Below are 25,302 nucleotides of genomic sequence, written 5' to 3'. Positions count from 1 at the left end.
CACGGCCTGGATGACTCTCAAGCACTGACGTAACGAAGAACATCTGGAGGCCATGGCTGTACTCGAGCCTTGAGCCCCTTGCTACTGGGCTCGAATCTGCAGCTGAAGAAGCGTGGCACCCTTTTCTTTTTCCTGCCAAGGTCATGGAGTCAATGTGGGGCTGACCTCAGCGCCTCACAATCACCTGAAGTGCTTGAGGTGACAGGGTCTACTCTCCAGTGTCTAGAGTCCAACAACTGATGAAGTCTGCTGGTATATAGTCCACTCCGACTACATATGCCTCCATCAGCATCGGGAGATAATATGCCTTTCAAAGGAAAAGAAGGCGGGACTCTGTCAGCCCCTCCATAGACCTCAGGAAGCCTATTAGGGCTAGACAAAGGATGGACCACTTCCTTTATAATGGAGTCCAGTCCTGAAGGAGACGGGGTCAGCGAACCCCACCAGCCCAAAGGCCGGCATCCGTGGTTACCACCATCCAGGAGGCAATGTGCAACGGAACACCCTGACAGAGTGACTGAGAGCAAAGCCTCTAAAGTCCATGGCAGTTTCATGGCTAGGACATCTTGGTGGGGTGCCCAGCGAGAGAGCTAGGCCTATTGAAGAGGACACACATATGCCCTCGCCCAAGGAACCACCTCCAGCAAGCCCCCATGGAGTTTAGAACCTGTAAGTAGACATGAGCCTAAGGCACTGATTTGTGTGTGGGGGGGGTTGTTGTTTTTAAACTCTGAAATCTGCAAACATAGTTTCAGTCTCCGGGCCTCGGGCAGGTATACATGGTCCTCCACCATATTGAACAGTGCCCTTCCAGAAATCCAGCAACTATGAGGGCAACGGATGGCTGTTGCTGAAGATGAAGCTGACAATCCAGCCCAGGACCTACAGAACCTGGAATACCTGTTCCACCGTGGCGCGTCCCGCTTCCAATAAGGATGCTCTGAGCAATCAGTCGTCCAGATATGGGTGAACTTGCAACCTTATTCTCTTCCAATGAGCCGCCCCAACCACCAGCACAGTGGTGAAGGTCCGGGGCACTCATCAGATCACATGACTGAGCCGAAAACCGATAAAGCCGATCCTGCACATGAAATCTCAGAAAGTAGTGGTGAGCTGGAAAAGAAAATGGGAATCTGTAAATACGCCTCCTCAAAATCCAGGGAAGTCAGAAACTCCTCCGGAGCCACTGCTGCAAAGACGATTTCACTGTCTCCATCTGGAACTGAGGAAGCTGGAGAGCCACCTGCAGTTATGTTAGATCCAGAAGAGGTCTCCAATCTACTGATGCAGTCCTTAGTATGATGAAGTAATAGAGTATCTGCTTGGCACCGGCTTTTTCGCTCAAATATCCAGTAAGCGCTGAACAGTAGCCTGGACTATGCACGCTGCGTTCGGTCTCCTGGTAGGATAAGCCACAACCCAATCTAACAGGGGTTGGACAAATACCAGCTTGTAGCCTGACCAAAGAAATTCCAAGACCCACTGGTCTGCCGCAATGTGCATCCAGGCCTGCAGACGCTCCAAGATCTGACCCCCTATCCACAGAGGGGTTCTCTGCTCTCTGGCGTCATTTTTTTCCCCTCTCTGGCAGGTCGGGCATAGACAGACTGATTGCGCCTGTAGGTCGCAAACCGACCCAAGGAACTCTGACAGGATCTCTGTGACAAGGAAGGATAATGTGATCTGTAGGCACAAAAAATCCTTTGAAAGCCTCAAAAAAGGGGGGGGGGGGCGCTATACCATCCGGCAGCACCCACAGAGGACAATCCATCATCAAAGTCATGAGGACATCCAGCCAATTGCCCAATAGCAACTGCCCCAGGAAAGGCAGCCGGGCTAGAGTTGCCGAACCCAAAGCATTCGGTGGACTGACATAGAATAAGCTGACCCTGAAACCAGCCCTCTCAAAAGGTCATAGAATCCTCCGTCATGAAGTCCATCCCAGCCATCAGAAGCTGAGGAGCAGGCTCCTTAGCATTTTTTTGCTACTTCAGCTTGTTTGTGGTGTTCTTTGCTCACACGTTTAAAGACAATAGACTGTTTTCAGTCCAATTCTATATATGTGAGTTTGCAAACCATTGGACCCCTGAGGAAGGCGTGTTCGCCGAAACACAGACCGTGTAGGGTCCGGTTAGATTTTTATCACTGTATTTTTTATCATTGTACTTTTTTAATTGAATTTTCATGGTTTTATATGTCAGTGTTTAATAAATTATCTCCAGAACATCTGTATCCACAGGTTTTGTTTTTGTTTTCATCGGAGGAGGCTCTGCTGCCTTAATCTCTAGCATACGTATCAATCTAGGCAAGCATGGCACAAAGGACAGTTCCACAGCAGCTTTAACTCCTAAATTAGCAGAGTCAAAACATGTCACTAGGCAGTGATGTGTGTCGGGTCACCTGAGAGCCCCGGGAATCACCTATGGTTGCCCCCAACAGCTGCTGTCACTCCTGCGCCAGAGAATACCGGCGGGAGATAGCACTAGCATTCCGGAGAAGGAGGAGACGTGGTATCGAAGCTCAAGCCCTGCCAAGACAGAACAATCCGAGCAAGCAGCGCCACAAAGTTAAACAAGAGCACTACAGTCTGATCAGAACCAGGATCCGGAGCCCCTAAGGGTTTGAAACTTGGAGCATAAAAATCTCACGCAGTCTGAGACGGTATCTAGACCCTGGGGCATAGTTACCCTCAGATGACTGAAACTTGTGCACTTTAGGCTGCGGAGGATCTTTCTCACTGCTGCAGAATCAAGCACCCAAAAGCAAAAACAGCTGCCCCGATGGGCTATCTGAGAATGTAATCACATGCTTCTATGAAGGGGAGGCTGAAATAGTTGTTACTGCCACACCCCCCCCTCCCCCCCGGACTGCAGCACGTGGTGCAAATAGCGGCAAATTTGGACAAATTTAGCATGAATCCAAGCTAGGAGACTCTCAGGACCTCATTCCAGCAGTTTTCCTGGCAATAAATGAATTTTAAAGAAGTGGGGAGAAGTTAAAAAAAAATTGCTGAAAATCCAAGATGGCTGCCAGACCCAAATTTGCACCAAAAACGTGCTAAAAACAGCACGTCCCAAAATTAAAAATTCCCAAAATAGCATTTTTCAGGTGGGGAAACACAGAGGATCACTGGAAAACCCCTTGAAATTAAGTTTTAGAAATCATTGTTGGAGCTCCTTTCACTCACAAACGTTGATCACAGAACTGCAACTGCTTTCTAGCCCCGATTAAAAGCCAGAGTGAGAATTCATGTTAAAATTGCAATATCTGGATTTTTCAGGATCACTAGAAACTCAAGAAAACCCCTCAAAATTAAAGTTTGAAAATCAGCTCCTCTTTACTCTGCTTTTGTTCTCTAGCCCCTTTTAAGAGCCAGAGAGAGAATTCACTGCCACACTGCTGGAAAAGCTGTCTTTAAGCTGATCTTCGGTCAGACTTTACCATCTGACTAAGCCTCCACCCCTGTGGACCACCGACTATGCACAGAGATGGGCAGAGGCGTGAAAACGCAACCTGCTTGCTGCGGAACACCGCTGAGCCTTCTAAGCGTGATGAACAGTCTGCGCTCAACCCCCTGCTTAACAGGGAGTGAGATAAGGACAGGTACATCCAAAGAAGACTAGCAGATTAGCTGACAGGTACCCCTAAGAGATCAGGGATCGGCCTGTCAGCTACAGACCAAAGTCTGTGAATTCTCAAGCAGGCAGCATTTCAAATGTACGTAGAAAGTGAAAGAACCACGAAAGGGAACGAAACTACGTCAAATTAAAAATAATAAATTGAAGAAAGCAGAACTAACACACCCTGCAACCACATGCAGAAGAGAAAGACTGATGAGAGGAGCTAAGCTAGCCTGCGATGTACCCTAGAGGTGGAGTGAAAAATTTATAATTCTCTTCTGCAACCTATGAGAATAAAGGGAAATAATCCTATGGTCTAGAACAGACTTGGGCAACTCCAGTCCTCGACGGCCGGAATCCAATCGTGTTTTCAGGATTTCCCCAATGAATATGCATTGAAAGCAGTGCATGTAAATAGATCTCATGCATATTCATTGGGGAAATCCTGAAAACCCAATTGGATTCTGGCCCTCGAGGACCGGAGTTGCCCATGTCTGTTCTAGACCACAGGGTGAGAGGGGACATGATCGAAACATTTAAGATATTGAAGGGAATTGACTTAGTAAAGAATCTCTTTCTCTACTAAGTCAATTGTTCACCCTCTCCAAGGTGAAGAGAACGAGAGGGCACTCGCTAAAGTTAGAAGGGAAAAGATTCCGTACAAACGTAAGGAAGTTTTTCTTCACCCAGAGAATGGTAGAAACCTGGCATGCTCTTCCAGAGGCTGTTACAGGGGGAAACGCCCTTCAGGGATTCAAGACAAGGTTGGATAAGTTCCTGCTGAACAAGGACGTGCACTGGTAGGGCTAGTCTCAGTTAGGGCGCTGGTCTTTGACCTAAGGGCCGCCACGTGAGCGGACTGCTGGGCATGATAGACCACTGGTCTGACCCAGCAGCGGCAAAACTTATGTTCTTATGTTAAGCCAGCACTGGGTTTCATACCTGATACTTGCCCCAGTTTGATTTCTTGCTCTTGGAAGAAAGTGCCAGGCTTGCATCTATAATACTCTCAGGTGTTTAGCTTCAGGCAATAGGCAAAATGGAGGGGAGAATCCAAGAGACAATTTTAACGCCAGAAGCAAAGCCACTAGGACACCCCTGCTTTGGCTTCTACTAGGATCTGCTTCCAGAAACTACCAGAAATCCCTCTGAGAGTTTACGAGCAGGGGCAGAGAGCTCAAAACCGAGTGCAGCTCTAATTGCTAAGGCTGCAGAAGAACCACAGCACTGATAATGAACTGGCAGGCATGGGAAATATATGTACACATAAGTACAGTGCATACTTCCATACTGCTACATTACGAAAATGTAATATTGTTGTAATTCCAAGGTAAATGAGATGGGTTGGAATATAAAAATGATGTATGAGGAGTAGTATTATAAATGACCCATTTGAATTTAACTGTTCCATTCACTCCTGTGGCAGTACTTGATCTTTTTTTCCCCCCAAGTGCATCACTTTGCAGTTGGCCACATTAAATTTCATCTGTTTTCCTCATGGTCTAACAGCTTTGATCAGTTCTGTTATCTGCAGATTTACCGTAATAACCTCAGATCGTTTACAACTGGTCAAAAACACAGGTTCTAGTACGGATCCTTGCGAGGATGCAATCTTTACATGTCTTCTTCAGAAGAAATCACTATCCAGTCCTGTTTTGTTTCCTGCTTTTTAGCCAGTAAAATCTTGGCTCCTAGCCCAAGACGTCTTAATTTTCTCTGGCATGTTGCACATCCCCATAGAGAAAAGCTCTCGTTTATGCATGCTCATTGTATAAACCACTACAGTTACAACTGGCTGGTGACCAGCAAGGAGGAAGGTTTTTTCTCCTTTTAATTAATGAAGAAACAGCAGTGTCAAGTCCTGGAGCAGCTGATAGGATGCTTTATGGAACGTAGGCTGATGGGAATCTCAGGCTTACGGAAAATAGCATGAATTAATAATAATTTAATTGGCTTGTCCATTGTATTGCTGGGTTTGGAAATGGAAGTTTAGACAGAGAGGCCCTGTTAATGCTACTTTAGCTGAAAGATTCTGATGGGTAAGAACGGGGGATGGGTGGTTACTTGCAGCTTCTCCAAAAGAATCAGACAAGAGTCCCCTTGTATCTTACAAAAGAAAACCAAATGATCATAAAGAATCAGAATAAAACTCTGTATCTGAACGATCCTGGTACAAAATTTCAGCCCAAGGAGCAGACTGCTCCCAGCGGACTGTCTGGATATTTACTAAGGGGCGTTTGCTTGGGAGGTTGGATAGACATCTTGATTCCAACCTTTCTCTACTTAGCTTCACTAAAGACAGCCGAATGCAGCCACTTTGGTTTCCTACGTGCACGACTCATATTGTTTATACTGTATATCTTTTATTTGCTACAGGAAGGAGAGGCGCAGAGCTTGCAGTGGAATGGATATGAAAATGTTGTCAAAAGGCCCCAACCCTGCAACTAACAATTGCTTATCTTATGAGATAAATATTAGAAAGCATCCATTTCATCCCCCACAGTTCTCCTCCTTATCCTGAGGATGCTTATGTACCTGAAAGTCCCTGTTGTCTCCCACTGAATGTGGAGGAATAGACATCCCCCACCCAATTCCATTTTAGCTGGAAAGATGAGTCTTGTTAGTGCCCAACTTTCGAAGGTAGCTTAATACCTGGCCTAGATATTTTTATAGGAGATTTAATTGTATCCATATTCAGAGTAGCTACCTTCAAGCCAGCCATTCTCAAAGGGCACATAGTGAAATGCTAATCAATATTTGAAACTAAGCAGCTGCAACAGAGCTCCCCAGCTACGCCCCCTACTATAAAGTATGACAGACTGAGCCACAGCAGTATAAAAAAAAAACATACTCCTCTGAACCCCGGAATTCATCCATACCCCCCACCCATACGAGAAACCCTGCCCCTCCCCCTGTTCCACTTGCCCTCCCCACAGTACATTCACCAAACCCCCTTCCATCAAAACCTAGTAACCTATATTCTATTCCTCCCATGAGGGAGCCCCTTACCCCCCCCCCCCCTTATAACAGGACCCTCAAGAGACCAGGTCAAGTCAAAAAGTCCAAGAAAAGTTATAGAACAGTTTTTCATAACAAGAAAGTTCTTCCACAATGCTGTTTGCAATAACTGGTTCAAGCGATAAGCTTAGTGGAAACAATGCACATGAGCTCTATACCAGTGGTATTGAACCCAGACCTCAGGAACCACCGGGCCAGTCAGATTTTCAGGATATCCGCAATGAATATGGATGACAGAGATTGTGAAAACCCAACTGGCCAGGTGGTCCCTGAGGACTGGGTTGAATACCACTGCTCTAGACCATACTCATTTGCCAGGAACTGGAGACCAAAGCCCCCACTTGATAGCCCAGGCATCATATTCTCTGTCTATCACCTTAAACAGAAATAGGACTACCGTCAAGGGCCAAATGAAGGCAGAGATGTGAAAACCAAACCAGAATAAACAAGGCTCTCCATAGAAGGCCAAGTCTAATAATAATTGTTTCATATGTGTCTGACCTAAATTTCATAATTGTAGCTAGATGATTGAATTTTTTGTTTTTGCAGATCTAAAGTGAAAATGGTGCAAAATAACGGAGAGTTAATTGCAAAAGTGCCAAACAGTGATGAAATATCTTTTCCTAAAAGGGAACTTGGCCAAACAAATGTTTGATATGTCTGTTATATTAGGGAATAAGTGCCATTCCTACTCCACAGTCAAGATTTGGGTTGCTGCACAGGATATTGGAACACAGAAGATGAAGAACGTCCTGGGAGATCAACTCGGGTGACAATTTCAGAAAGCATGGATGCTGTTCATTCATGACCCTGGACGATCAAAGAATATCCATTAAAAAGATAGAGACCCTAGAGAGAGCCTGATTACGAGTAGGCTATATTTACAAGATTTTAGTCATGAGAAAGTTCTCAGTCAAATGGGTTACCAAATGTCTCAATGCTGACCAGAAGCGTCATCAAGTGGTTTTCTCACAATCCATTTTGGACTGATTTTGGAAGATCCTGTGGGATTTTTGAACCATCTCATAACTATGGATGAAACTTGAATATTCAGTATATGATCCAGAGACAAAAGAGCAATCCGAAAAATGGAGACACAGTGGTTCCCCAAGCCCCAAGATGTTCAAGACACAGACATCAGTCATCAAGCAAACTGTTGGCATCTGTCTTCTGGGATAGGGATGGAATTTTGCTTGTAGATTATCTGAGAAAGGGTGCATTCATCACAGCAAAGTACTACATTGCACTTCTGGACAAATAAAAGCAGCAAGTATCTCCAAACATCAAAAATAATCTTGCTGCTTCAAAACAATGCTGCTCCTCACATGGCAGCCATTACACAGCAAAAATTGGCAGATCTTCACTTTCAAGTTCTGAAACACCCAGCCTGCTCCCCTGATTTGGCCTTGAAGGACTACAAACCTCAAGAAGCCTCTCAAAGGAAGAAAGTTTTCAATCATTGAGGATGCCAAGTTAGTTGTAGACAAGTGTTTGCAGCACAACCGAAAGAAGGAAGTTAGAACAATGAAGTCATAAATGTGCGACGTTCAGTGGTGATATGTAGAGTAAATTTTTTTCAATCCTGTAGCTTGTTTTCTTTATGAAGCCAAGGACTTTACTAGAGATAAGTTGCACTTAAGTCAGAAAAATGTTTACAACATACAGAATGTATGTACCTTGGGCAATACACCTAACAATTATTATGGCTTTTTATAATGAGCTTCCTGATCTCATTACTATACACTGCTGAGAGAAAAAACTATATATTATGAAACATCAGCAATAAACCCTACCCACGATCAGCTAAACAAATTATATATTAAAAGGGTCAGTTGATACCAAGCTCAAAGTAGCAAAAATCATGTCTGCCACATAAAATAAAGTTCTATATATGCATAATGAATAAGTCGTATAAAAAAAATTGGCCAGTAGAAAGCCAGAAAACAATCAACCATCTAGAACCAGCCTTATTAAAGAAAGAAAATCACAGCTGTTACAAAGTTTCCCTTAAAATACATGGACATAAAAATTAATGCTGGCTTTTACTAAACCACAATGGAGCTTCTTACCGGGGACCAGCTAGGTAAATGCTCCGATGCTCATAGGAATTGAATGAGCGTCGGAGTATTTACCCTCACCAGCCTGCAGTAAAAAGCTCTACCGTGGTTAAGTAAAAGGTGCCCTAAGTTGAAGATAACTCTTGAAAGATTGTCAAAGATTCATTAAGTTAGTACAATAAAAAGGTATCTTTTCTTCATCAAATGCTGTTACACTGGGTTTTGAATAGTACAAACTCATCTAGGTCTTGAGTTGTCTGTATATATTAGTGCAGATCAGTAATAGTGTAGATTCTGTACACTTTTTGTTTTTATTGTATAAAATTGGATGCTTCTTTGCATGAGGTTCGGTATTTTCCTTTCATTTAATGGATCTGTTTGAGATTGTACATTGCTTAGATAGGACTCGTGACAGGGTGTACATCTTTCACAGGAAGAAGGGTATCCCCGGGAGAAATTATACAGGAAAAAAGCAATACCAGAGAACAACCTGGGTTTGAGGATAGTCCCCTAACTCCCTTGTAAAGTTAAGGGCAATAATGTTGAACCATTCCAGTGGGAGGTATTTTGACAGGGAAGGCTACAGGAGTGAACCTAGGTCTCCACTAGACTTTTGGGTGGTTTTTGGATGATCTTCACAAATGAAATAATGCAGAGCCAAAACTAGCCAGATCGTGATTGGACAAAGGATCAGAGGAGCAAACAGAGGATGGACCTGTCTACAGCGGAGGACCAGAGGAGTGAGGAGAGGATGGACCATTCACACTTTCTCTGAAATTTAGTGATTTATTAAAACCATAAATAAATATAAACACCACAAATCAATGAGTGAGAAAACCAATGTCTCTATGGAATCTTTTTGCATCAGTTTCAAAGTTCTTAATCATGTTAATTTTGAAAATTTTCTGTTCGTTGTGCTTCTGAAGTTTCCTTTGAGCACCTTTATTTGCAAGGTCATTAAGAAAGTGATCATATTGATTTCATTTTATTTTCTAGGATTTATTTACTGCTGTTTCTATTGCTAACACTGCTCCACGTAATTCCAAGCGTGGAATGATATGATTAGGTTGCATTGATAACTTGGCTTTGTCAAAGATGAATCCCACTTGGGATACTCCATCTGTATCTATAGCTTTCAAGTAGGCCACTGCTGCTGGGAGATAGTGGATGTAACAGAGGGGCTATTTGGCCTTTAGCGGCCATCATGTCTCTGTTTCTAGACTATGGCTTTTTCAGAAGTGTCTGAGAAGATGCAGATTTCTCAGCAACAAGTAGTACTGAGTGCTGCAGGAATATGCGGTTGTTCAAGAGTCCTTAGAGAATCTTTTCTTTTTTCCCATTCTTGTCGCATTTCTGGTACCAGTGGAACATTAGCGTTTGAGAATGCTTTCTTATTTGGACTCTCCCTTGAACAGTTACTGGAACCAGACTGTTGAGTGTAGATAAGGCATCTCTTCCTCTCTGTTTTTTCTTGGGTGGAGACGTGAAAGGCGAAAATATCTGTCCTTAGGTCCCAACATAGACCAAGGCACCTTCTTAACAGATAATAGCATAGAGTGCAAGTAGAAATGGAACATATGGACAGATAAGACAGAGTAACAGGGTTTAGAAATAAGAGTAAGTAACAATTTAAAGTTGCAGATGAGGTCCAACTTTGCAGGAAAGAGCTCTCTGCTCGGGTAGGCGTGAATAAGTATGTGCAGCTGTTGGTAGTCACTCCTTGTGTGTGTGTGAGTGACTGACTAGCTGGTTCTTCTTTCCAATAAAGGCTTTGGAGAAGAGCCATGCCAAGCCAGTCCAAAGGTGTCGTCTTATTTCTGTCTAACAAAGCGGACTAACATAGTAATCACAATTCCCATGAAATACCTAACAATTGGCCATTAGATTAATGCTTTTTTTCTCAGCTCATGAATGATAGTATCCCATACAGTAGTTAAAGAACCCCCCATTTGCTCATGACTGAAGCGACACTAATACCTGTTTCCAAAAGGGTAAATGTTCTATAATGTAAACCAGATACAATATTATGCACCCAGATGTTTTAAGACGTTATCATCTAAATCGTTGGTTTTCACCCCTGTCCTGGGGGGGGACCCCCAGCCAGTTGGGTTTTCAGGATATCCCTAATGAGTATGCATCATATATCCACACAATACCCACTATTATTAAGTTTTATTAATTTAATTATCAAACGTTTATTCTTTTGTTGTACACTTATATAACAAATTAATTCACAGTGTCATAAACAATATCCATCACCCTGAAGACACATTGATTGTGAAACATAGAACTATGTCGGGCTGAAAGCTGAATTGATTGTATTTGCATTTGAAGAGGAATAAGGATAAAATATCAGTTCTGGAACAATGTTCATAAACGAGACTGGAAAACTGGTTGAATAAAAAGGCAGAAATTTACATAATGAATGGATAAACTTTGGGACGATTGACTGGAAGGGGAGGGTTTCAAATTTGAAATAAAGGGTGATTGATAGTGTTATAAAAGTGTACAACAAAAGAATAAATGTTTGATAATTAAATTAATAGAACCTTAAGAATAGCGGGTATTGTGTGGCTCCGTGCTAGAGGTCTGCACGGGAACGGGGATCATGGGAATCCCGCAGGAATCCCCCCTAACCCACGGGACTCCCACGGGGATGGAAGGCTTTGGAAGCAGGGTTCGTCCATATAATATAATAGACATGTCAGCCTTAGTAAAAGAGGGGGTTTATAAGTTAATTACCTGAAGAGAAAACAAAAAAAGGGTTCCACCAAAGAGATTCCACAAGGAAAACAGCAGCGCAAACACAAAAGAAACTGTGGAATTGATGATCCTGTCAGAAGTAATTGCTGCTTTTTATGGGGACGGGCGGGGATGGAGGTAATTTCTTACGGGGATGGGTGGGGACGGAGAGGATCCTGGCGGGGACGGGCAGGGATAGGTGAGATTTCTGTCCCCATGCAACTCTCTACTCCGTGCTTGTTGATTAATGAACATGCATGAGACATACTTGCATGCTAGTCACCTCCATTATATGCAAATTTATTCTCATGCATATTCATTAGGGATATCCAGAAAACCCAACTGACTGGGGGTCCTCTAGGACAGGGTTGATAACCACTGCTAGCTTCCAGTATGTACAGCAATCATGCCAACAAGTTATTCACTGATGGCACATTACTGGTTTGATTTTAGGGAATTATAATGACAGAATCATTCCAAACCATTTTTAGTAGATTCAGGGCTTCATGGCTGGTGTTAGTAGGTGGGATTTAGGAATTTTAAATCTAACATCACAGTGGGGGAACTTAAAATCACCTTTCCATTTTCTTCCAGTGCTCCCTAACCGGTTGGACAAGCCAGAAGCAGAGTTGCAGACAGGCATCAAAGGTGACTCGTTAATGTGTAGCTCAGAGTCCTCGGTCTCCTCCAGTTGGCCAAAAGGTTCAAAGGACATGAAAGTGGAGCAGGTGAATCTCGGGTCTTTTCCATCTCTCTTCGATCAAAGATTTCGCCAGTCTTGTTCTCATACTCCTGCTAGCCCTAAATAGGCCCTTTATTTTCCTCCTTTTGTCTTGTTTCTTGCAGATGTATCAGTGTCCTTACTGCAAATATAGTAACTCGGATGTGAACCGCTTGCGAGTACATGTCATGGCCCAGCACTCTGTGCAGCCCACGCTCCACTGCCCTCTCTGCCAGGACCTGCTAAACAACAAGATCCACCTCCAGTTGCACCTCACCCACCTGCACAGTGTGGCACCTGATTGTGTGGAGAAGCTGATTATGACGGTGAGTCTCCAGAATGTTTCCCCCCCCCCCCCCCAACATTTAGCTTTCTGGATTCTTTATAGCAACTATTTTGGCTTTCTCCAAGCCCCTTTATTACCATCATTATTCTGACCTTATTTAATTTAATGCATTTCTCCCTTCTCTACAGTTCTAGGTAATGACTCTCCCCCACCCACCTCCACAGGGTCGCTTCCATTTTCCCATTTTCTGTGTAATCATCAACTTTGCCACATTATTACTTTATCTTTTCTGAATAGATCTGCTTCAGCTCCCTTTCTTCATCTGATCAGAGCTTAATTTGTAGTCAGAAATGAAGGGCACGTGGGCAGGGGGAGCTCTTAAAGGGAGGTTGGATTAGAGAGCAGAGGGACTGTTCTCTGCTTTGTTCCTCTCCTCTTCCCTGCAGAGGGACTGGAACAAAACATAAGAATAACCTTACTGGGTCCAGACTTATGGTCCATCCAGCCCAGTAGCCTGTCTTCAGTGGCCAGTCCAATTAGTAGCAACATTCCATGCTGCTGACCCCAGAGCAAGCAGTGGTTCCCCCATAGCAGACGATGGACGTTTCCTTCAGGAACTTGTCCAAACCTTTTTTAAAACCAGCTATGCTAACTGCTCTTACCACATCCTATTCGCTATGTGAAAAACGATTTCCTCCAATTGGTTTTAAAGGCATTTCCATGTAACTTCATGAAGTGTCACCACTCAAGGTTTTGTAGACCTCATTCATATCCCTTCCTCAGTTGTCTCCTTTCTGAACTGAAGAGCCCTAACCTCTTTAGTCTTTCCTCATAGGAGAGGAGTCCCACCCTCTTTTATCATCTTGGTTGCTCTTCTTTAAACATTTTCTAATTCTGCTTTATCTTTGTTGAGATATGGCGACCAGAATTGAACACACTACTCAAGGTGAGGTCACACCATGGCGTGATACAGAGGCATTATGATAGTCTTGGTCTTATTTACCATCCCTGTTTGCTTTTTTGGCTGCCACTGCTGCACATTGGGCATTCCAGGCCGTTCCCCCAGAAATGATGCCCTGCACCTGATGTATTATTGTCACCCACTCACAACCTTCTCAACATTTTTCTGTTCTTATTTCTAAAGTAGGTGTTATTTTCCTAGACAAACTCTCCCAGGATGATCTTGGCCAGTCTCCGTTTTGACCCTGTAATTTCTTCCTGTTCCTGTGGACTTCTAGCTCAGTCAGAAAGGAAACTGATATCTCACTATGGGCTAGATTCACTAACCTGCCGATCCACAGCAGGCCAACTGATCCACAGCGAGTCTGTATTTAAATGAGGGCGATTGGAGATACGCCCCATCCAACCACATGGATTGCTAGTGAGCGATCCTGAAGCATGCGCTGATCATCTTCTTTGCCTATAGATGGTCTGCGCTTGCTTACAAAAGCAGCAAATTTTTTTTATTTTTTAACTTCACTTTTAAGCCCGTGGTTCTAACCCACGGGTTAAAACCACAGGCTTGCACTATGGGGAAGGGCAGGAGAGTCGGAGCAGAAAGCAGGGCAGTCGGAAAGGACCTGAGCGACTGGTCCTCAGCAGTCGCTTATTTTTGATCGGTCAGCCCAGTCGGTGTCCTTCATTTTTTTTAGTGAATCCCTGCCTGCCTACATTTGAATGCCGTTCCCCCTCATTTGCATGTGCGGATCAGAGGCTGATCGGGACAGAGGTTAGTGAATGGGGTGGAGGAAAATCGGGTCGCTAAGTGGTTGGGACTTGATCGGTGGGCTTAGTGAATCCTAGCTACCTGAGGATTTTCTCCTCATATTATATTATATTTATTAGGATTTATTTACCACCTTTTTTGCAGACATTCGCTCAAACATAGTCAATAGACAAATATTCAAAGGGTATGAGGTGTGGCATGGTATGTTACATTACAGTTTCCAGTACTGAAGAGGTTTCCAGTGCTATTAATGTTCAGTAATCTGGATAATTTCAAAGTCACAACATCATTTTCCTCCAATCGTATTTAACTTTTATATTATTTAAATTTTTAGGAACAGTCCGAGATGGCTACTTACCTGGATTATTTTCTAAACTGAACTTATCTTGCTGTTACTGTAAGGAGAACATGTTTCTGACATAGCTATGTGAAGAGGAATCAATTGACCCGCGTAAGATGAACAAAACATAGCTTCTTATTAACAAACAGTAACCACAGCAAGATAATTTTGTTTTAGGGAGAGTGTGGCACAGTGGTTAAAGCTACAGCCTCAGCCCTCTGGGGTTGTGGGTTCAAACCCACGCTGTTCCTTAATCCCCCCATTGCCTGGAAGGACTGAGAATAATGCTTGAGTACCTGAATAAATTCATGTAAACCAGTCTGAGCTCTCTTGGGAGAACGGTATAGAAAACTGAATAAATAAATAATTTTTTGTTTTAGAAAATGTGTATTTTTAATGAACAGAATCAAAATAAGGTAAATACGAGGGTTCTTCACAAAGTTTCTGCACTTTCATATTTTTGCGGGAAATAGTTGCAGTGGGAGACATGGTAAGAGGGTGTGTTGTAGAATGATGTCATGTGATAGTAGGTGATCATCCAGTGATCACCGCATGGTGTGGTTTAATATTAAGACAGGAGTAGAGAGGACCCATTCAGAAGGGAAGGTTATAGACTTTAAAAAAAAACAAAACTTTGTTTAGATGGGGGGATTACATCAAGGAATTATTGTCTGGATGGGATCGTCTGAAAGAAGTAAGAAAGCAGTGGGTAAAACTGAAAAGAATAGTTATAAGGGCAACAAACCATTTTGTAAGGAAAGTAAGTGAATGTAAGAGGAAAAGGAGGATGCTTTGGTTCTCAAAAGTAGTAGCTGAGAAGGTAAGAAATAAGAAGTTAGCTTTCATAAACTACAAAAGATCACAGAAAGAAGAAGACATGCAAAATATCTGGAAAAGTTAAGAGAGGCTGGTTGTGTAGTCAGGAAAGCAAAGATGCAAAATGGAAAAAAAATAGCTGAAATGGTAAAAGTGGGGAGACAAGACATTTTTTTAGATATATTAGTGATAGGAAAGGCAAAAGTGGCATTATGAGACTCAGGGGTGAAGGGGAAGAATATGTAGAAGCTGATAAAGAAAAGGCGGAATTGCTTAACAGATATTTCTGTTCTGTGTTCACAGCTGAAGTGCGGGGAGTGGACCTGCAGGGAAAAAAAAAGCAAATATGACTGGAGGTGTGGTAGACCCTGATCGATTTGCAGAGGATTGTGTTCATTAGGAGCTAGCTAAACTGAAGGTAGATAAACCTATGGGACTGGTTGGTGTACAACCAAGAGAACTGAAGGAACTTGGGGAAGATTTGGCAGCTTCACTGGCTGACCTTTTCAATGCTCCTCTAGAATCAGGAGTGGTACCAGAGGACTGGAGAAGGGTGGATGTGGCCCCTCCCCACAAAAGTGGAAGTAAGGAAGAAGTTGAGACCTACAGGCTGATAAGTCTGATTTCTATGGTAAATAAATTAATGGAAATGCTTTTAAAATGGAGAATAGAGCAGTTTCTGGAATCCAGTGGCTTACAGGACCTGAGACAACATGGATTCACTAGAGACAGGTCTTGTCAGACAAATCTGATCAATTTCCTTGACCTGCTGACCATATAATTGGATATGGGGGTGCACTATATGTGGTGTATTTAGATTTTAGCTTGGGCCTCAGAGTGACAGACTGGGTCAGGAACTGGTTGAGTGGAAGGCGATAGAGGGTAGTAGTAGTCAATGGAGATCACTCTGAGGAAAGGGATGTTACCAGAGGTGTGCCTCAAGGTTTGATTATTGGGCGTGTTCTTTTTAATATTTTTGTAAGCGATGTTGCTGAAGAGCTATTGGGTAAGATTTGCCTCTTTGTGGATAATTCCAAAATCTGCAGTAGAGTAGACATCCCTGATGATGTGAAAAACATGAGGAACGATCTAGCAAAGCTTGAAGAATGGTCTTACATTTGGCAGCTAAGATTTAAAGCTGAGAAATGTAAGGTCATGTATTTGGGCTGCAGAAACTCGAGGGAATGGTACAGTTTAGTGGATGAAGAACTTTTGTGGATAAAAGAGGAACGGGACTCAAGTAATAGTGGAATATGTGGAATATCTTTGGTTCTTTCATTTGTATGACACTGTTTTTGATTAAAAATCAATAAAGAATCAAAATGTCTGTTTTGAGAATTTATGCTGTCTATATTTTGCACTATGGCCCCTTTTTACTAAACCGAAATAGCGTTCTTTGCACAGGGAGCCTATGAGCATCAAGAGCAGCGCAGGGCATTTAGCGCATCTCCCTGCGCTAAAAGCCGCTATTGCAATTTAATAAAAAGGGAGGGGATATATTTGTCTATTTTTGTATCGTTGTTCCTGAGGTGACATAGCATAGAATCGTCTGCCTTGACCTCTTTGAAAACCCGCGGAATATAAATGATAATTAACATTTTCTCTGCGTACAGTGTGCTTTGGTTTTTTTTTAAATTTTATTTTTGGTAGATCATTTTGACTTGGTCATTTTAAAAGTAGCTTGCAAGCCCAAAAAGTGTGGGCACCCCTGCTGTAGAGCCATTTCTTGTATGACTGGATGAGCTATATTTATCTTTTTTTTTTAGTTGTTTAAATTCATGCAGAAATAAATGGCTAGTTTGAACCTAATGACCTCATTAACGCCTTTCCCTTTTTTTAACCTCTATATCATTTGAAAGAAGGCAAATACTTCTTAAACTTAGTAAAAATATTCTGGCACAAGTGTCAAACCTTAAAAAAGGAAGTCATATTGAGCATTGGAAAATAATAATAATAATTAACTAATAAAAATAGTATACATTTAGGGCTCCGTTTACTAAGTTACGATAGTGGTTTTAGCGTGCGCTTAGCACGTGGAGAATTGCCACGTGTGCTAGATGCTAATGCCAGCATTGAGCTGGCGTTAGTTTTCCCAAGTAGCGCAGGGGCACTAAAATGTTAGTTCACTTTAGTAAAAGAGGGGGTTAATTTTCCCCACCACCAAATTTCCCCATCCCGTCCCACCCAGCTACTTTTTCATGCCACCCGGCTGGAAAAAATTTCTGGGGAGAACACTGAATTCTGGAGACTGCTCCTTCAAAAAGATATAAACAGGATGGAGTCAGTTAAGAGGAAAGCTACTGATGGTTGGTGGTCTACGTCAGTGGTCCCCAACCCTGTCCTGGAGGACCACCAGGCCAATCGGGTTTTCAGGCTAGCACTAATGAATATGCATGAGAGAGATTTTCATATAATGGAAGTGACAGGCATACAAATCTGCTCCATGCATATTCATTAGAGAAAACCCGATTGGCCTAGTGGTCCTCCAGGACAGGGTTGGGGACCACTGGTCTACGTCATAAGGTGTATGGGTACAGACTTAAAGATCTCAATATGTATACTTTTGGAGGAAAGGTGGAAGAGGGAAGATATGTGGCATAAATACACATGATGCAGGTCTTTCGTTTGAAAGGAAGTTCCAGAAGTTAAGATGTGTTAGGCTCAGGAGTAATCTAAGGAAATATTTTTTTACAGAAAGGGTGGTAGATGCATGGAATGTTCTCCCAGTGTAGAGGTGGTGGAGACAGTGTCTGAATTCAAGAATGTGTGAGACAGTCACTTGAGATCTCTTAGGGAAAGGAGGAGATAGTGGATGCTGCGGATGGGTAGACTGAATGGGCCATTTGGCCTTGATCTGCCATCATTACTCCTCACACTAAATGCCTCTACTCTGCCATATCGAACATTGCTGTATGTAACACCGCTGTATGCAACTTACAGTAAATGTAACTTCACTGTAAATGTACAGTCTCTTCTTCTGTTAACCGCATAGAACTTCCATGGTATTGCGGTATACAAGAATAAAGTTATTATTATTATTATCATGTTTTTATGTTTCTGTTTTTCCCATACTACCAGCATTAGTTTGTACTGATTTCCAGACATTGCCCCTTTTTCCCATGTGTATATAAGTATTTAATGATTCACTTAACTCTGGGAGCTTTGATCACCCTGCCCCAACGATTCTAATTCAGTAGGTTAGATAGTCTGCTGCTGAAGACACTTCTTCCCTTCTTTGATAGATGAACACCATCTCTGCTCAGCAGCCCTTGGAAAATCACCCTATTATCCAGGAAGTCAAAACGCTCTCAACGACACCATCCACACAGCCAAACATTAATCTCCAGGATGTGAGCTGCTCTGCCTTGACTTCAGCCCTCAACAGGGAGGATTGGCGAGAACACGACTTGTGCACCTGTCTGCTTCACTTCTCTCCCAAAGCCACAAAGTCAGTTTTGATACATTCAGAGGGGTACCTAGCAGTATTGTTTGGGCTAACATGGATGAGTAGCATCGGATAATAGTCATTAGGTTTAATGGGTCTTGGCAAGCTCTCTGTAATGTTGAATTTTGGCACCAAAGGTCTTAAGCAGATGGGACCATCGGTGATTTTACCCTCCGGTATATGGCTTACTTCTCAGTCATTGCACTAGCATTTTGAGTTGCTAAACCTTTCAATTGTGCCAACATTGCATACAAATATTTTAAATGATCACTTAGCTTGATATCAAAGTTGTTTTTCACTACTTGTCCAGGTACTGGGATTCTGATGTGTTTTGCATGAAAATGCTGCCACTCCGAATGCTGTCCAATCTCGATGGTTTATAAGGGATTAGGACACTGTTCATGAAATCTGGAAGATCGGAATTACATGTTTTAAACGTTAGGAGTATGATTTTATATGTTATTCTATGGGTTAATGGTAACCAATGCGCCTTTAATAGGAGTGGAGTTACATGATTGTATTTTTTTTGTGTGTGTTTTCAATGAGCTTTATTGCAGTATTTTGAATGATTTGTAGACGCCTGATGTCTTTTTTGGTACAAGACATTACAATAGTCCAAACGTCTAGATGTTCACTCTTCCTGTGGAACTTGGACTAGTAGTCCCATGCTTAAGGGGGTTGAAGAATATGGGCTGATACCTCCTTGGCTGGAATGCTACAGGAGAACTCTAGTGGACAAACTTCCACTTTCCGAACAATCAACCACCTATTACCTCTTCTAGGAATTGAATCCGTTGGTCCTCTCTTGAAGGATCTAGATGCTAATAAAGCCAAGAGACTACTATTAATATCTATCTTAAGCAAGAAAGGTTGACATGTCAGTACCTCCATCGTAACCCTCCAGGCCTGAAGGTGATAGCTTGACAGCTTCAGAAATCTTTGAATAACATAGTAAACATAGTAGATGATGGCAGATAAAGACCCGGATGGTCCATCCAGTCTGCCCAACCTGATTCAATTTAAATTTTTAAATTTTTACTTCTTAGCTTTACACAGTACTGTGCTTGGGTTCCAACTGCCAAAATCTCTGTTAAGTCTTACTCCAGCCCATCTACACCCTCCCAGCCATTGAAGCCCTCCCCAGCCCATCCTCCACCAAACGGCCATATACAGACACAGACCGTGCAAGTCTGCCCAGTACTGGCCTTAGTTCAATATTTAATCTTATTTTCTGATTCTAGATCCTTTGTGTTCATCCCAAGGAGATTTAAACATCCTTCCTGTGAAGGTCTGACTGCAACAATAGGACTTGAATAGGGTCTGAACCAGTTATTTTAGCCTTAGTCATCCAAGTTATGATAAAAATTCCAAATGTTGGGCGCAGATGAGGATTTTCCTTTGTCTCCCAAAACCTGTTCTTTTGCTGTAAGCGGCAAATAGAAATTCTAGAATATAAGCATTATCTGCTGCTGGAAAATTCAGACAAGACTGAAACCCCCTGTACAAGTTGCACTATGAAATGATATTAAATGGAATCATTGGCATATGCTGATGACATCTTATTATATACATTAACAGGTGCTAGAATATATGTGTGTGTCTGTCTTTATTTCTTTCTCGCTCTGTCTCCTTAGCCGCTTTCTGTATTTCTGTCTTTCTTTTTTTCTGTCACCACCCCTTGCGTGCTCCCCCTGTCCATTCTCCCTTCCTTTTACCTCCCCTGTGTCCACCACCACCCCTTCACTGCTCCCCTTATCCAGCAGCAGCCATTCTTCCTTTGTTTTACCTCCTCCCTGTCCATCATCACCTCTTTCCTGCTCCCCCTGTCCAGCAGTAGGTCTCCCTTCCTTTTTCTCCCCCCCCCCCGTCCATCAGCACCTCTTCCTGCTCCCCCTGTCCAGCAGTAGGCCTCCCTTCCATATATTTTTTTGAAGGCTTTAATAAAACATCAATAAAGATCTTCTTAAAGGAGGAAAAAGACTCAGATTCCCGTATGCCGCCAATAAATTACTTGCAGGCTATACTGGAAAGGGATTCCACCTCACTGGTTCAAAAAACCTCCTTGTTGTACACTCAATGTCCAAGCATACCCATGTTATCTCAAATTCTCCACTGCACTCATAAAAGTGTTAGCAAAACTTCACACATCCAAATTCTAGCATAGATATGCGTTATAGCTAGATATGCTTTAGAAGAAGAACTTATCTTTTTCAAGTTCACTGTATCTGTTGCTAGGTCTCTGCTTTTGCATAGGCTGCATCAGGGCAAGGGACCCAAATACACAGTCGGTGCCCAAATTTCACACTCACTCTCAGCGGCAAAGATAGCCGCGGGTCAGGGCAGCCTCACTTTGATCCAGCGTCAGAGGATTTATTTACTACCTGAGTGCTTTAGCTGTGCTGCCTTGAAGGAGGGCCAAGGCAGCCGCCACCAGCGCCGCTCTGTGAAGGCCTCCTCCTGGCAGCCGCCACTCCGCACCACCGCGTGCGCCTTAAACCGACTCCTCCTGGCAGCTGCCGCTCCAGCCTGAAACCGACACCACGTCCTGCAGGCGCCAAAAGCGGACGCGTCAGCGCCGAATAGCTGAAAGAGCAGGCAGAGAGATTCCCATCTGCCGGTGCCCGGCGCGGAGTGGAATGTGGGACCCGGAGGAGTTCACCCAGCACTGGCGAGCAGAGTTAGCGGGCGAGGAGGTTCCTGCGATGCAGCTGCTCTCCGTCCTGGCCCTGCGTCTGCCCTCCGTCGACAGCCACCTGCCTCAAAGCCCTTCTCCCAGCAGCCACCGCTCCGCGCGACCTGCAGTCCTGGTGTAGTAAGTGCGCATGCGCAATCTTGCCGGCACAGTGCGACAGAACAGGGATCAGGGAAGCACGCGGTGAGAGTGCGCATGTGTGCTTTGCGTTTTATTATTATAGATGATTGAAGCTGATAAACATAGAAACATAGAAAATGACGGCAGAAAAGGGCCATGGCCCATCTAGTCTGCCCACTCTAATGACCCACCCCCTAACTTCAATACCTCCATATTAGAACTGATTGATGGAATTAAATATCCTGGTATTTGCCTTTATAGTAACATTCAAGATAGACCAGGCAGACTTTCATGGTCTGCGCCCTGAATTTGGCAAATCAGTTTAGAATGGGCTGGGGAGGGCTTTGACGGGAACTCCAGTAATTTGGATCATGAGCATGGTGCTGGGCAGACTTTTTTTAATATTCTATATCCTTCAAATGATGACATGGTTTGGATAGACTGGAGTGAGCTTCAATGGCAGCTCCAGTAGTTGAGACCTAAGGTACCAAGCGTCAGCAGTTACTCCAGTAGTTGAAACTAGTGCTGCCCGATTCAGGAAAAAAAATTGATTAGATTCAGCCTATTGAATTGGTTTTTCGATTCGATTCGATTTTCCTGCCCAATTGGATTGATTTTTTTTTTTTGATTTTTTTTTTTCCAAACATCCTGGTGGGTTTATTTTATAGCTTTTTCACCCTCCCTTTACCTTCTCCTAACCACACTGACACTGTGGTGTAAACAAAATAAACAAAAAAGACTTTTCCTCTCTGTTAAATCCTAGCTCACGTTTGTGGTCTAACACCAGCTCTGGCATATTGTAATCACAAAATAGAAAATAAAATGATTTTTCTACCTTTTGTTTTCTGGTCATTATTCAAATCTTGTTGGTCCCAGGCTCTGGTTGTCTTCTGATAACTTGCTTGCTAGGGTCTCCTCCTTTCTTCTTTCTCCCTGCTAACCATCCATCTTCCATCTCTGTCCTCCCCTTCCGTTTCCCTTCCCTCCCCAGAAGGTCTGGCATCTTAACTTTTTTTTGTCTCCCTCCACAGATCCACCTTTTCTTAACTACCCTTTTGTCCAGCATCTCTCCCTCCTTCCCCACCATCCCAGGGTCCACCATCTCTCCCTTTCTTTTCCCAACTACCCTCCTATCCAGTATCTCTGTCCCCCCTCCACACCATCCCTTGTGTCCAACTTCGCTCCCTTTCTTTTCCTTCCCTCCCTAAATCCCATGGTCCATCATCTCTCTCCTCCTCTATTTTCAGACCCATTATTTCTTCCCCCCCAAAGTCTGGCATATGCACGTCTCTTTAAACCTCCCCCTTCCTTCCGTGTACTTCTACACCAGGGCCCCCCTCCCCTGAGGGCCTGTCCCCCCCTTTGAAGGCTGCCCCCCCTTGAAGGCCTGTCCCCCCCTTGAAGGCTTGTCCCCCCCTTGAAGGCTTGTCTCCCCCCTTGAAGGCTTGTCTCCCCCCTTGAAGGCTTGTCCCCCCCCTTGAAGGCCTGTCTCCCCCCCTTGAAGGCCTGTCTCCCCCCTTGAAGGCCTGTCTCCCCCCCCTTAAAAGTCTGCATCTCACCCCTGAAGGCCTGCCTGCCTGTCCCCCCTGAAGGCCTGCTCATCGCACCCCAAAAAACTGCTTACCCCTCCACCCCGAAGGATTGTTCACCCCCTCTTCCCCCCCCCAGGAAAGCCTGCGTGTTCCCCCTGGCCTCCCCGCACTGTTTACCTTATAGAAGCAGCCTGCAGCAAGATCGCGATGCCAGTGATCTTTGCGCTGCTTTGGTGCTGTTTCCTCCACCGCGGTCCCGCCCCTCCTCTGTCACGATTTGCTAAACAGCGCTGTCGCATGACTGACACATCGCTATTTAGGAATCCAGGCCTAAATAACTAATCCAATACTAAAATCACTATTCTGTTCTGTTGGATTTCAAGGTGTGCCCTAAGACTATGAAACTCGATCCTAGCTTCAATATTGCAAATACATGTTCTGGCACGGTTTCACAAGAGAATCACAGCTATGCTATTTCAGAAATACTTTATCTTGAATTGAATTTTATTTGTTGATTTTAAGTACTATTTAGTTTCTAACTTAATCTAGATTATATTTATTATAATTCATAATGTATTGATCCTTTTTTCCCCAAATATCTTTATTGGCTTTGTAAATATAAACAAGTGAACAATAACAGTCCAAGTAACAGAATAAATTAGTAAAATGGTAATAATTATGCTGCTATGACATTAATTATCAGTGTAGTCCCATACTTCTGGGCTTAGCAGTATAATATAACTTAGTCCTTTTCACCAGAGTAGATCCACTCTATGCTGGTAGCGTTTTATCCCACAGTCCATTATTGGTTTCCCTCTGAAACATTGCTGCCGTAACCACACACAGCTGAGAGAGAGCAACATAAGTACCCAGCTTAGTAACAAGCAAGGAAACAATACACAAGTTGCTGGAAACACACACCCCAATGCTCTAAGGTAAGATCAGTTTTAAGGAGAGAACCTAAATTCTCTCACAACAAAATACAGTTGAACTAGAAGCTCAAAAACTATAGGCAGAAAACAAAACTCCTGTTTCACTCCATTTCCATGGCTATAGGATGAGACTCGACTCCTACCTGGCTTTCCTGAATGTCCATGGCTTCTCCCTGATCCTGATCCTGCTCCCAAAGCTCAGAAGAAGAAGACATCTCCTCTGCATCAGTCATTTGCCAGTATGTGTCACCTGGTTGGGGAGAGAGGGACTTGCTCTCCTCTCCTGGTTGCCTCTCTCCTCTTCCTGTTCTGAAGAGACTTGTTTTATGCTGTGGAGAGCCACTCTCCCTAAGATTGGGTGGAGGAAGGGCCTTCCACATACTAGCCTGCTCCCTAGGATTACAGACAGGATTCTTTCTAGCCCTAGTTCTAACAGGCACAGGCTATTCAAAAGATAGAAAACCTCTAGCAGTGGCAGGAACAGGTTTAAACTGGGTACAGCTTTCCTGCCTATCCCTTTCTTGCCATGCTTCCTCTTACTCCATCTCACTATCTGAGCAGTAGTCAGCTAGCTCTGTCGATTGGCATGCCACCTGATCAGCTCTCTTACATCTAGGCTCAGTGTGTTTTCTTTTCATTTCTGGGACAAAACCTGGGACGGATTCGGGTTTGTTAAACACAAGACTCTAAACTGACTTGGGTTTGTCACACCCCTCGCCCGACAACAATCCGGGCAGGAGGGAGGCCAAGCTCTTCTGCCCCAGAGACCCCCTACCCCCCACTAAGATACGGGCAGGAGGGATCCCAGGCCCTACTGCCCAGACACAGCCCCCTGACCGGCCCACTGAACACCCCGCTGAACCACGAGACACTCCCCCCCCCCCCCGCCGACCCCACGACACCCCTTTACCTTAAAAAAAAGTTGGACGGATAGATGGGTCCCAAGCACATCCGGCAGGCCCGCCATTCTCAGAATGACAGGCCTTGGGGCCTGATTGGCCCAGGCGCCACAGGAGGGGCCTTAGATACCTGGGCCAACCAGAACTGACCCAGTTGCCTTGCCTCTCCTGTGGGCGTGGCCCAGGTGCCTAAAGCCCCTCCTGTGGGTGGGCCTTGATGCGCCTGGGCCAATCAGGCCGTGATAGCAATACCACCAAGTGCTGCTAAAAGCGGCACTTGGGATCGCTATCGCGGCAGGAGAGATGAGCCATCTCTCCTGCTGCGATCCACCCCTCTCCACCAACACGATCAGGCA

General features: G+C 43.9%; 1 protein-coding gene across 3 annotated transcripts in view; it reads left to right on the top strand.

The window, feature by feature from the left end:
* Positions 1-25,302, top strand: part of ZFHX3 (zinc finger homeobox 3) — a 601,913-nt gene that overhangs the window by 489,454 nt on the left and 87,157 nt on the right. For all 3 annotated transcript variants that reach the window (XM_033942405.1, XM_033942408.1, XM_033942407.1), the window contains 2 exons: positions 12,032-12,165; positions 12,284-12,484. In XM_033942405.1, coding sequence (XP_033798296.1) covers positions 12,032-12,165; positions 12,284-12,484 — 335 coding nt within the window. The remainder of the gene's footprint in view (positions 1-12,031; positions 12,166-12,283; positions 12,485-25,302) is intronic.

This window comes from Geotrypetes seraphini, chromosome 4 (assembly GCF_902459505.1).
Source record: "Geotrypetes seraphini chromosome 4, aGeoSer1.1, whole genome shotgun sequence".
NCBI classification, from domain to species: Eukaryota; Metazoa; Chordata; class Amphibia; order Gymnophiona; family Dermophiidae; genus Geotrypetes; species Geotrypetes seraphini.
The sequence above is the reverse complement of the archived record's forward strand: the minus strand, read 5'-3'. Positions and strand labels throughout refer to the sequence as shown.